Source organism: Furipterus horrens, unplaced genomic scaffold, assembly GCF_987537825.1.
Source record: "Furipterus horrens unplaced genomic scaffold, mFurHor1.1.pri manual_scaffold_12, whole genome shotgun sequence".
NCBI lineage: Eukaryota > Metazoa > Chordata > Mammalia > Chiroptera > Furipteridae > Furipterus > Furipterus horrens.
In genome coordinates this window covers 7,233,961-7,247,939 of record NW_028327182.1, presented here as the reverse complement: position 1 = coordinate 7,247,939, position 13,979 = coordinate 7,233,961, and the positions used below count along the sequence as shown (strand labels likewise).

Below are 13,979 nucleotides of genomic sequence, written 5' to 3'. Positions count from 1 at the left end.
TGGAGGTTCCTTAAAAAAATAATAGAACTACGACATGATCCAGGAATTCGACTTCTGGGTCTATATCTGAAGAAAACAAAACACTAACTCGAAAAGATTCATGTGTCTCCCCATTCAATGTGGCATTACTGACAATAGCCAAGAGACGGAAAGAAACTATCTGCCCATAAATGGGCAAATGGATACACAATGAACTATTATTCAGCCATAACAAAGAAGGAAAGTTTGCCATTTTTGACAACGTGGACAGACCTCAAGGGCATTATGCCAAGTCAGAAAGAGAAAGGGAAATACTGTATGGTCACACTTCTGTGGGGAAATCTGAAACAAAACCACAAAGAAACCAAGCTCATACATACAGAGAACAGCATGGTGGTTGCCAGAGGCAGGGGTTAGGGGGTGAGAGAAATGGATGGAAGGGATCGAAGCTGACATCCAGTTAAAAAATAAGTCACTCACGGGGATGCAAGGTTCAGCATGGTGCCTAAGTTGATGATACTGTGTTGCATATTTGGAAGTTTGTAAGAGAGTAGATCTTAATAGTACTCATCACAAGTGAAGATGTTAACTAGATTGCAGTGATCATTTTGCAATGTATACAAACAGTAAATCATTATGTTGTACCCCTAAAACTAATATAATGCTATATGTCAATTATAACTCAATCAAAAAAATTTAAGAATATAAAAGTGCAAGCCACAGACTGGAAGAATATATTCCAAAGGACTAGTATTAAACATATCTATATACATAAATATATATATGGCTATTATTAAAAATACATACCATCCTGGCCAGGTGCCTAAGTTGGTTGGACCATCCTCCTCTGCACCAAAAAGTTGCAAGTTTGATCCCCAGTGAGGGCACATACCTAGGCTGGGGGTTAGATCCCCAGCTGGGGCGCACATGGGAGGCAACCCATCAATGTTTCTCTCTCACATTGATGTTTCTCTCTCTCTCTCCCTTTCTCCCTCTCTAAAATCAATAAACATCCTCGAGTGAGGATGTATTTTCCTATATATCAACAGCATCAAGAATTTTTTTTAAGTTTAAAAACATCTGCAACTCAATTAATACACAAGAAAATGATCTCAGTATCATTAATCATGAAGAAAATGCAAATTAAATCCACAAAGAAAAATTGGGACACCTGTAGTAGAACGACAATAAAAAAGAAATTCAAATTATTTTTTTAATTAAAAAAAAACAGAGAGAGACCAGTCATACCCACTAGAAAGGCTAAGTTAAAAATAAAAAAATAAAAAACTGATAATACTAAATGTCCCAAACACGTGGAATGACTAGGACCCTCATATATTGCCGGTGGATGTGCCAAACGATGCAACTATCGTGAAACTTTTTATGTAATTTTTTAAAGGTAACATACACCCACCTTATGACCCAGCAATTCTACTAAGTACTTGGTCCAACAAGAGTGAAAACCTATGTCCATGCACACACTCGTGTGGTAAGGTTTACTGCTAAAAAGTGTCAACGTGTCAACATCCTGAAGGCCCCTCCACTGGAAAACAGATCAGCAGTACATTGTGATACCTTCATACAACGGAGTACCCCCGAGAAAATGGAAAACCACTGGGACAGGAGGCAACAAAAGGGAAGGCTCTCAAACCCATGCGGCGCCAAGGAAGGCAGACACCGGAAAACACGCTGCGTTGACTTCACGTACATTTAAGAGCCAAGAACAGGAAAACGCACCCATGCTGACGGAAGTCTGGGAGGCGTGTGGAAACAGCAGAGCAGCAAGAGAGACATTCTGGAAATGCCCTACCTCTTGTTTCGTGTGGCAGTCATGGGGATATACACAATTATCAAAGCCCGTCACACTAAAAAAAGTTTACTTTATTGTATATAAATTATGCCTCAATAAAAATAGCAGTAAGTTAAAAAAATAAAGACACTGCCCATTCCTTAGGTCCCACTCCAGTGGGTGTTGGCAATGTGTAAAATACACAGTCTCAGTGTCACGGGGTGGTTTTCTTGGGGCGCTGGGGGTAGGGAAGGGTGGGGGCACATGTGAGGGCGACGGTATCCAGCCCATGTAGGGCCCCAATCAATAATGCCTCCTGAGTCACGTCTGACGCACCTGCCATAGGGTGCTGGCCCTGAGCTATGAAGCTACAGCTGTACTATCTGCTTGGAGACTCCACACAGATGATGATCAGAGGACACGCAATCAAGCAACCCAGAGAAAGGCTGCAAGAAACAGATCAGTCGCGAAACTCACAAGCGGAAGACAACCACGAGAAAGCAGATGATGATTAACCACCTTCCCATCGGATTTAAGAAATACACCCGTACATAAAATAGCAAGTGCCCGATTTTACTAAAACTGAAGCCAGGTTCTTTCCGAGCACCCCTTTCTGGTGCATCTTATCAAGAGAAATGCACAGTCAATAAAATTGACAACATGTAATCCAGAATAGCATATTGGAGACTTAAAGGTCCTCAAAGTAAACACAGCACAGGGCGGTGCAAAAACAGAGTTACAGTTGTTTGTATGGAAAAACAATACAATAATATTAATACAAGAATCAATCTCTGTTTCACGTACTCACGACTGGAAGCCTACTTGTGCCACCCCCCGCCCCCCGCCATTTAGCCATTTTCTGCTCCCTAGCAACAACGGTCCATTTTATCATTCCTAGATGCAAGGAGGCAAGGAGAGAGAGCCCCGTGAGTGGCCACCACCATTTTGCAGAGGACATCATCCAGTAATGCCATCATGCAAAGTTCCATGCTCTGCCCAATACCACCGAGCTTGAAACAAATGAGATCCTGGCTACATTTTTCCTTTTAGGTCTTAATTAGCTTCTCGTTAAACTACAAACATTATCATTGGTACGCACATGCTGAGCCAGACAAATGGGAACACTGGTGGCCAGCCTGGGAGGGTCCCCGGTGACTAACTGTCACCATGCTGATGTGGACGGTACTGCTTTCGAAGTGTGCTACACATCCCACTGGAGAAACTCAATCCGCTCACATCTGTCATTTAAAAATAAGAAGGCAGAGGAACTGAGTGAGGGAGCTTGTGTGAATCACATAACCCTGATCTCAGACACCGGAGGGGTCAAGTGCTTTTAAATATTTCCAGTAACCCATACATATCATCAATTCTCCTTTCTAAGTAACAAGGAGATCCACTTTTAACTTGGTGGTTTGCATGAACCATGATCTCCGGGACTGACATTTTCACGGAATAGTCCATCCCCTGCAAATGCTCTGGCTAAAAACGCTTTTGTTGATTTTAAAAGCGTGAAAACACTGTGATTCAGTTCAAATGGATGAGTTTACTTTTAAAGCTTCGGTAAAACAGAGATCTTTCAAAGGAGGGCAAGGCAGCCTAGCTAACGATCTCTTTTATCCCCGGGGGGATTTGAGGGAGGGAGTGGGGGAAGGGGTCTACCCACCATAGAAATCTCAAAATGACAAAGTCATTGTTCGGTGGAAGAGGCTGGAATGCTTTCTACACACTTTCTCTGACATCTGCACACAATGAAACGCAAGGGTCAGTGGTACTGAGACAAGGAAAGGCAGTTCCACTCTTTTGCTCCTATACAAGCAAGGGACCCAACCTATTATACCCCAGTCTTAGGCCTGCTTTGTTCTCAGTATCCAGATGCGGCAGCGTTTTCTTCAGCGCGAAATAAAGAACCGAAGACACCTCCTTCCCGTTTTCTTTTTCTTGGGCATTTTCACTTCATAAAGCGGCAGTCAATGTGTTTTGTGCGCGGTGAGGAGGGAATGACATGTCCCGTGGTGGTCCCCAGCCCTGCCTGCATTGGTGGTTCAAGTGGTCTCAGGATTAGCTCTTTGTGCTCCAAGAAAGAGGATGAAAAGTCAGTTATTTAAGCTCAGTCAAGCTGTTGATTTTTTTTTTTTTTTTTCAGATGAGGGTGTGTGGGGAAGAAAGGTTTTGCAATTCAGTTTCCCTCCATAAATTACAGCATTTTGCTGAGGGCAGCTGTATGGGGGTTCACATGCTCAGAGCAGTCCCCAGTTTTTAAAAAAAAATTCTTTTTTTAATGCTTCAATCTAACCTCCACATTCTAACCTCCATTTTTACTTGTTCTGCTAGTAGGAAGACTTCTTGGAAATGATGATTTTAATGGCAGTAATTCTGATAATTAAGGCTCCATATTCAATGTTCTCTGGGACTTTGCAAGTTCCAGAAATTGTATGGAAATTAGAAATATCTAGTGCCCAACGTCTGTTTTGAAAACAACTGATTTTGACTTAGCATGTGTCTACATGGGAAAAAATCTCCTTTAAAATCTTTAGGGATAATAAATCTAGAATCTCTGTGACATAAACTCGCACCATGACATTCACAGGCCATAGAGGTATGACATCAGGCACATCGCTGGTCTCACTAGCTGATTCCATAATTTCTCCTGAAAACAAAGCCTCAAATGCTGTCAGGTTTCCGGTAACCCTGGGGGCCCTGGCATTCCCCCCGGCAGAGTTATAGCCCTGCAAAACCACGCGGAAGCCCAGCAAAGAACAAGGCAGTCTGCTGCCCAACCCTGGGAGGCTGATGCAGGTGCTGACTAGAACCAGGAAGGGAAGAGGAGGAAGTCTTCTCCCACAAAGACCCTCTCAGGTGACCACACATAGGAGACAGAAATCTAAACACATCAAGGTTCCTTTCAGAAGCAGCTATGGGCACAATTCAGGAGCACTGTGTGTGTGCAATACCAACCAGACTACCGGCCTTGTTGGTGGTTTTCAATTAAGTCTACCAACTGGGAACAGTAACAGCTTCAAAAAAGACAGACATGAACATACATTCTTGTTTTCCCTTAAAAGTGCATGGTGAGCCCTGGCTGGTGTGGCTCAGGGGATTGAGCACCGGCCTGTGAACCAAAGAGTCACTGGTTCAATTCCCAGTCAGGGCACATGCCTGGGTTGTGGGCCAGGTCCCCAGTTGGGGGCACTCAAGAGGCAACCACACATTGATGTTTCTCGCCTTCTCTTCTTCTCTCTCTAAAAATAAATAAATAAAATATTTAAAAATGAAAAAACTGCATGGTGAGCAGCCACTAACCCGCTTAAAGACCTCTGATGGGACCCAACTGTCTGTAGGTACAACTATAATTTCCTCAGAAGAGTTTTCAAGACCGTGTAAAATGGAGACCCCAGTTCACTGAGAGCCCCTATGTAAACCGTACGTCCCAGCCACGTGGTTTAGAGTTTGAGATGAGTACCAAGCTACCTGATTTGAGAAGGTTACAGCAAGAATGCACTTGGCTGCCCAAGGTTACATATTTCTGTCTGCACACATGCACACAACACATACATGTAATACTATACTAACAAGCTCTGTTGTTCAAAATCAAATATATCAGAACTCCTATTCTCACTTCACAGAAGAGAATGGCACTGCTTACAATATAAAATCTTGGAACTGGGAGTTTAGATTCTTTCTTGATAGTTTTTCCAGAGTATTCAAATTTTAAACTGCTACTTGGCCATTTCGTTTAATCAAACCTAAGGTATATTTTTTACATAAAAAAAAGATAGATTTATTGTATGCAATTTGTACATTATTTCCAGTATAGAACAATTTTTTTAACTTTAGCATAGTTATGCCATTTCCTATAAAGAATGCATTTCCAATGACCAGGATGAGTACAATGCAGAATCATCCATTGTTCATAATGTTTTAATGTGAAGTTATGCTACTATTTTTAAACAAAACCTCAAGCAATGTGAATTTGCTTTCATTACAGTCAATTCTCCATCCTTGTTCACTCAGTATTCCGAAAAAGCCATATATGTCACACTCCAAACAAATGTGCATCAAATTACGTGTAAACATGGTCCCCAACTTCCTGAGCCTCCTGACGCTCATGCCCTAAAATTAAGTCTCAATTTCTCTGGTGCTAGGATTTGAGACCAGGCTTATCCCAAAGCCAAGGAAGAAAGTTCTTGATAAAGAGTAGTTCTTAGACTAAATTTTACCAAGCAGCAAAAATTTCCAAAAGCATTTCTGGAGAAGTGAAAGTAGGTTTGCACACAACGAATTCCATAGCCAAAAATAAATAAATAAATAAAAGGCTAGTACCACAATTTCAAAAAGATTTTTTATCTCAAATACCATGGGGTCATACTATATGAGCACTTCTGTGACTTTTGCTGGGGAAGGAGTGTAGATACCAGATGACCAATAATTTATTATTAGAGATTCTGCCTGGGACCTCTCTCAAGAGAACACTCTCATTATGTGATCAAAAACCGGGGGGAAAAAGCAGTTTGCATCCCCGTAGTGTGTATAATGAGTAAACCTCAAAAATGTAAAAATAAAAGTCTCCCGCTTATCACTCACTAGCTGTATGATCCTGGGAAAAGTGTCACTTCCCTGGGCCTCATAATACCTCTTCTGTGAAACTGGCCCAATAACCGTATGGACCTCTTGGGGTTGCCGGGAACATGAAATAAGAATATACAAATAGAGACACACACAGGGGACTTCTGGCCAAGATGGAGGCCTAGACTGACACGCTCCATCTCCCTCCACAACTAAGAAGGACTACAACCACCGCAAAACCACAAATAACCAGAAGTTCCAGAAAATAAATGGAAGTCCAACATATGAAGTTATAAACAAGTGGTGCTCGTCCGGACTGGTAGAAGGGGCAAAGCCAGGGCGGAGAGGTCAAGCTGTGCTGGTGGTGACAGCAGCGGCGACAACAGCGGTGACAACAGCAGGACAGCGATAAGCACGAACACCCGTATTTAAGGGGAGGTGAGAAGCACCTGGGGAGCACCTCTGGCTGCAGACCAGACCTGTCAGCTTGTGATTCCAATGCTGGGGAAGGCAGACCTCTATTGCCTGGAGGGAGTGGGGACAGAGGAGAAGGCTCCCGGTCTCTCAGCGGAGAGAGAATGACAGAAATCCATCTTGGACCCCCACCCCCACATAAAATGCCACAACGTGGTGAGAAGGGTCATCCAGTTGTGACGAGGGCACGGGGCCCCACCGCCTATAGCATAGGAAGTGTGAAAGCCCCGCCCAGGAAGCAAAGGCAAACACAAAACTGTCAGGATGGCACAGGTCATGATAGAGATCCTGGTGATACAGCTGACCAGACAGCAAATATCTAATCTAACGAAGCAGCAGAGAGGAAATATTTCTGAGGCACAGTTCAGAGCTTTGGTTATAAAAATGCTTACAGACCTAACAGCAGATCTTAAATAAGATGGGGAAGGAATGAAGGCTACTCCTGCTGAAATGAACAAAAATACATACAAAACTAGTGGTGAGGGAAAGAAAACCAGGGATCAAGTCAGTAAATTGGAACACAGAGAAGGAACAAACAGTCAAACAGTGTCGGACGAACAAAGATAAAGTCTCTGACTTTTTCATCTCTACATCCCAGCACATCATAAAAGCTGAGTAAATGATTGGTGAAAACACAAAAAGGAAGATGCCATTGGAATGAGAAATAACTGAAAGAATTAGAAGTCCACATATCATAGCTATATGATAGAAATATTGTTTTCCTTTTGGGAGAAACTTCAAGATTTCCCATTACATATCTAGTTGGAAATACATTCACAAAACAACATATCTGGCCATCAATTATTACAAACATACCTGTATTATTAAAATTATTACTCATGAAGTTGTAATCATTAATAAAATAAAGTTTACAACATTACAGACATTACATGTGTATGGCAACTCTATTGATTAAATCAATCACTGTTTAAAACAATAAAAAATTAGACTTAGTCAGACAAACACTTAAAAATGCCAATTTTAATTAGCGCCTCTATGTTTTGGTTTGTTCACTCAAATACACTACAGTTGGAAGGCCCAAGTCCTAGTCAAAGAATTCCCCCTCAGTGATATATCTGAGGCCCGGATAAAGATCTTTATACTGTTTGTATTTTCATTCCTATTTTCATAAAGATACTTAGTTTTAATGTGTGAAGAGCTATGATCTGGCTTAAGTGACTTGGTTTTAAAACTAGTGTTAATACTCGAAGCTGTTATGATTTTTGAAAATGCAAACAAACTAAACGTGTTTGAACGACACTTCGTTTGATAAGCCAGATATGTACTGCCAGCCGTTGGCTAACTTATCTGATAAGCCCAGGGCAACCCCGAGGGAACCTGCAGACTGTTGTTATCTTTTGTTGTATAAATTATTTATTTCCTATGATATATTCAAAAACTTCCCTCACTTCTCACCCACCCTTCCCAAATGCTTTCTCAGTCTTTCAAAAATTGGTCTTTCTGCCCTTGCCAGCGTGGCTCAGGTGGCTGGAGCGTTGTCTGGACATTAAAAGGTTGCAGATTCAATCCCTGGTCGGCGCACATGCCTAGGTTGTGGGTTTGATCCCCAGTCCGGGTGCAAATGGGAGGGAACCAATTAATGTTTCTCTCTCAAGCTGATGTCTCTCTCTCTCTCTCTCTCTCTCCCCCTCTTCCTCTCTCTCTAGAATCAATAAACACATTTTAATTTTTTTCCTAATCGGTCTTTCTACCTTCACTATTATTTCACACCTGCGTCAATTCAATTACAAAATCCCACACATTAGCCCCACTGTTCCTGCAGTTTTCTCACGGGAACGCAAGGCAACAGGAAACGACACCCGTTTTCAAAGTCAGCTGTGTCACTGTATCCTATTAGCATGGAAATGAATAGTTCACTCTCCAAAAAAATTAAAAATAAAAATAAATAGATAATAAAACGCCCAAATGTCCACACACATACAAATCCAAGGAGCAAAGCAAGCTTAAATAACCTTCATCTGACCAGCAAATATGCTCGCATTTGAAACAGAATTTTCCTATGTCGGTCGTGTAGCCCGGGGAGCAATAAAATCTGCCCCTGATTTCTGACTTGCTCCGATGAGTGGGCCAACTCCAGCCATTCCAGCACAAACTGTGGAGCTGGGTCCTCTGGTCTCCCCCAACTTCTCAGCATCAGACATGCCGAAACACCGTGACGTTCTAATCCAACGGGCCACCGTTCGGAGCTCTTACAAAACCAATACAACTATGAGTCTTTCCGAAAAAGGAATCAAACATGCACGCTCTGGGTTACAAAGTGCACGTGAATAAACACCACTCCATTAGCTCTGTCTCTATCTGATTTTCATTCCCCAGGAAAGCACGAGCCTAGGCATCATGAACTAGGACAGGTTTAGGTTGAATGTTCTGATAAGTGCAGAGCTTAACTCCCTATTCATGAAGACATCTAAGTTCTGGATTTCAGTTTGCTTCCGATTTGTTACCACAAATCCTGCCGCACTCTTTCTGGCTTAAGGATACTAGATATGGGAATTGTTACAGATCCCTTTCTCCGCAAGGTAATACCAAGGATAAATTCACAAGGAAATTCCCAGCTCTTACGAAACTCCGTTGCTTCCATTAACTCGGCTGTTACGTTTAGAAGGACTCACATTCTGGGAGCTTCTGGGAGCACAGGGGTTGCTGCTGGTCATGAGGATTGTTACCCACAGACTCTGAGGGGAAACATTAAAATGGAGGGCCTCCGAAGATCAGGGGCACGTTTTGCTAATGACATTAAAAGCAAGGGCAGACAGGCAATTTTCTACTCTCTCAACTCTGAAAGGGGCTAACGAAACTCTTTAGGAGGGTCGATGAGCTGGACAAAAGTCATTTCCACTTCCGACTGCCAAGGCACTGAGAGGGTGCTGTTGTTCACACAGGTAACCTTCATGACGCCTGCATGCCGGACCTGACTAGTACTTCAACTTGAAAAATTGAAAAATTTATTAGAGGATTGAGACAAAGTACATCACATTTCCTTTAAAACACTGACACCCCCCCCCCCAAAAAAAACCAAAAAAACCCAAACTAGATCAACTTCTTAGGCACAGCAACGAGGTGAGCCAAACTGATTTGTCATTTTGACCTTGCTTTGCTTTAATTCAGGAGCCTATTAAAAATGTAACAAGTAACCCTCTTCATTCGGCTCAGCTAGCAGAGCTAATAGGCTTTGAATTAATTTCCAGAAGATGGCTGTTATAACTAACAGGTTTTAAACATTTGGTTGATTGGGGAAAATGAATCGCACATAATGTATTTGATTTGGAAAATGAGTTTTCATTCTAAGCGCTTACCATAAGAGTGTTTATTTTAAGTTAACATGATTCCATTAAGAGTCCCAGAACACCACTACGTTGTTTTCATCCTTAAGAGTCCTATCCAACTTTAAAAAAAAAAAAAATCAATTTACATTTTAGCTTTTGTTGGCCTTTATTTAAGGGCAAGTTAAATTCATCTTTACGGCTTTAATAAAAATCTTTGCTCGCTAATAAAGCAACAGGCCTCAAAACTTCAAAATGATCCCTGGGATGCCTCAGTCAAAAAAGCCAGTTCACTCATTGAACGCAAATCCTCTGGAGAACGGGGCTTCCGCACAAAGTAAGATGAACCAGTTACTGCATTGTTTATGGAGTTTCACTTGATTCCTCCTGACAACCATTTAAACAATGAATGTTGGGAAATGTCCCTCAAAGAATCAACAACAATGGCAGGGATCAGCGCTTTTATATTTAGCTAATACTATTTTTAAAAGAAGAAAATATTTCTTCCTGAAGGGATTATGGGAAGCCTTATTAAAGACACCTGCAAACAAAACGAGGGACAACAGATCTTTATCATAATTGATAACTGAGTTATCCTTTATACAAAGCTCCTTTCTTAGAGACCATAACAGGGAGATTTACCTTTGCTATTAGATTCAAGAAACCAGCTAATTGGGACTCCCGGTATTCAACAATGGTTAAGAGTCACCAAGATTAAGGGAGTGGATTAAAAAAACAAAAACGAAAAAAAAAAAGTAAGCCCTTGTCTCTCAGGTTAAAGAAAAGCACAGGGAGCCTAGAATTTTCTCTCTTCAGGCTGAGAATGTTTTATACTAAAATCAGGTAGCATCTATCCTTGTTTCCCGACCCGTCATGCAAAGTCATGTGCATGCCGTATATCAGCTAACTACGTGCTAAGCCCAGGCCGGCCAGCTTTGCAAACGCAACCCTGGCCTAGCTTACTGTTGCAAAGTAAAGGGACCCATCATAGACTCTTTCAGAGTAATTAACCGTCACATCAAAATGCAACACTGTTTTAGTGAAAGATGGCTTCTCGGGGGTAAATTACATCGCTAAACCCGGCAGGACACATTTCTGAAGAAAGTTTGCAGAAGAGGAAAGAAGTTCAGGCATCTTTGTTTGCAGGACCACCACTCTGCCTGAGTCTCGGCTTACTTCACGCTCGTCAACAGTGGCTGCCCTTGCCCGGGACTGCGCTGTGGGCGGTCAGACGGTCATCGCTGCGTTTCTGTGTGACTAACAGGAGTGCCTGGGATCATCTCAGGCTCACTACTTTTTTTTTTTCCTTTTTTGGACAAAGCTAATTTTTCCAAATTAAGGAATTCTGGCTCTTTAGAGAACAGTGGCCCCAGAAGAGAGAAAAAGGAGGAGGGACTGTCAGGATCAAGCCATAACCGCCTACCCTACCTGCAGCGTTTCTGTAGGGTTTCTACCGCCTGGCCCTTGAAATGAGCTCGTGATGAGGCTACTCTGAACGGGCACTTAGGAGATGTGGAACAGGTTCATGAAGTAGCTGCGATTCCAGAATATGTGCGGCCCCCGACCCGTGCATTTCCGTTCCAAAATAAACACTTGGAAGCGAAGAAGAACGCCCCCCAGTCTGACTCACTGAGAAGCAGACAGAATTAAACGACAGGAAAAACATCCCAGCTGAGCAACGACACTGAATGAGAGGATGAGAGATGATATGACCCAACAGTATTCTTTAAAAACCTCACGTTCGTGGACAAAGCAAACGCTTTATGGGGGGTTATTTCAGGGGGCCTGTTGGTGTCCCTCAGAAAAGACACCTAAGACTTAGAGCAACCTACCTGTCCAAGACAAGCTGCTAGGAAAACAAAAAAAGATGTTTTCTGAGAGGACTTTGATCCCATACTCAAATTATTGGCTTAATCAGACTTGCCTTTAAAGGCTTTGCATCTGCAATAACTGCGCTCGATTGTCCTTGTTAACAAAGTATTATTTTCACCTTATTCTTACTAATCTTTTCTTTGTGAGTTACCACACCTGGTTTTATCCACCCCAAAAGCGGTGCAGTAAATATTTTTCCTTTGTGGTAATACAATGCATAATTTAGTTAATCTAGGCTATCTTTCCGTGAGAGGTGATTGTTTCTATATTATGAAATGTGCTCACAGTAAAGGGAGCTTCGTGCCAGATACCTGGAAGGCAGACGGAGAACCTCTTACCAAGCATGTAGCTGCTTTGAACCAACTGGGACAGGTCTGTGTAGCCGCTCCTACACACGAGGCGTTACTCATGTTAACTGAGCCTCCGACTCACTGCCACACCTGTCTTCGACAAACATGGCCTTTCATGAAGATAACATGGCCCACCCTGAGCCCCCACCAGTGGGCCGTGAAAAATGAGGCACTTCTGTTTTCCGCTTGAGAACTTGACATTACTGTACTGTTATGTTACCTGCATGAAATCTAGAAATGTCAGGGGCAGCAAATCATCCATATGTCCAATGTCTTTGGAGAAACGATTTAAAATTCTTCCTGCAAGAACAGGATATGAGAAATTACTCATTTCCCCAGATAGGCCCTTTAAGAGAAACAATTCATGAATAAATCAAAACAATATTTTAAATGCATATGTATTTAATATATAACACATTCGTATGAAATAAGCCGATGTCAGTGGTAAAGAAAAAGAAAACAGAATGATACCTAAAGAGGAACAAAAATACCACCCAATGGCAGTGGGCAGGCAGCTGAAATTTGGCCATGATTTTTAGAAGGCTGGGGGTGGGGGAGCAGGGAATCTGGTGACAGGATCTGACATGCCGGCGGATTTGAGAAAGTTCCCTCCTTTTAGATCCCATCTCATGCTTTAACCCAAGTGCTAAGGAGGTAAATGAACTACTGCATTGAAAATACAGAAATTAATCCTAATTGTTACACTAATTTTGCTTTAGTTATCAGACTTACTTTTGCTAAGTGGTACTTTTTTAAATCATTGTAATTATAAACTCTTTTAATTTTTTGTCCCCCCCAGGATGGTTCACAGCACTTCACATTTTGGGAAAATCTGGAATCCTGCCATTTTCAAGTTGTGCGTTTCCTTCTGGGGTAACAGGTTGTTATTTCAAAAAGTGCACCGGGTGTGACAAACACAGACTGACTCAAACATCCAAGAAGACAAGAGGAAAATAGGCAGAAAAACAGAAATAGTGCTTAATGATCCAAGGTCATTCCTTATCACTGATTTTATTTTCCCTCCTCAGAATCCAAGAAAACAGTATCTCCTAAAGGCTTGAGACTCAGAAGCTCAGAACTAATTTCTAATAAATAGCTAGTCTTTCACATGATTCAAAGCAAAGAAGCTGAAGCCACACACACACACACACACACACACACACACACAGCCTATTTTGGTGGAGGCAATTCTTGAGAAATGTGTTTCTCTAGGTCCCAAACTTCTGTAGTTGATGCTTCCGAGAAACCAGACTGCAGGTGAGGCAGGTGTGCGGCGCTCCTCCTAACGTTGGTCAGAGGTGACTTCTTCCCGAGGCCCTTCCTACCAAGCTACCCCTGGACCACGCATGGTGAGAGGCTGGGGACTGAGCTTCCTCTGCCTGAGAAATGCTGCCCCTGAGATCCTCCCACAAGGCACCTGGGCTCAGCCAGGGAGCACAGGGTGTGCCCAGCCAAGGAGCTAGAGCAACTGGAGGCTTTCACATTTGGCCAGGCCACGCCACAAAAGGCTGGTCCTCCATCTTCCCATCTCAGGCTTAGGAAACACAGACTCCAGAAACCATCTTTCAGTTGACACCTTCGGCAGCCCCCACACCACCTGTCCTTGAGAGGGTGAGTCTGAGGATTACATGGGCTCCTGCGTGTGCAAGAACCCAGTCACAATGTCAT

The 13,979-nt window shown here is 42.5% G+C and overlaps 1 protein-coding gene across 2 annotated transcripts in view; it reads right to left on the bottom strand.

Annotated features, from left to right (window-relative positions):
- ABCC4 (ATP binding cassette subfamily C member 4 (PEL blood group)) overlaps positions 1-13,979 on the bottom strand; it is a 196,610-nt gene that overhangs the window by 65,381 nt on the left and 117,250 nt on the right. For both annotated transcript variants that reach the window (XM_090257992.1, XM_090257993.1), the window contains exon 20: positions 12,532-12,611. In XM_090257992.1, coding sequence (XP_090114118.1) covers positions 12,532-12,611 — 80 coding nt within the window. The remainder of the gene's footprint in view (positions 1-12,531; positions 12,612-13,979) is intronic.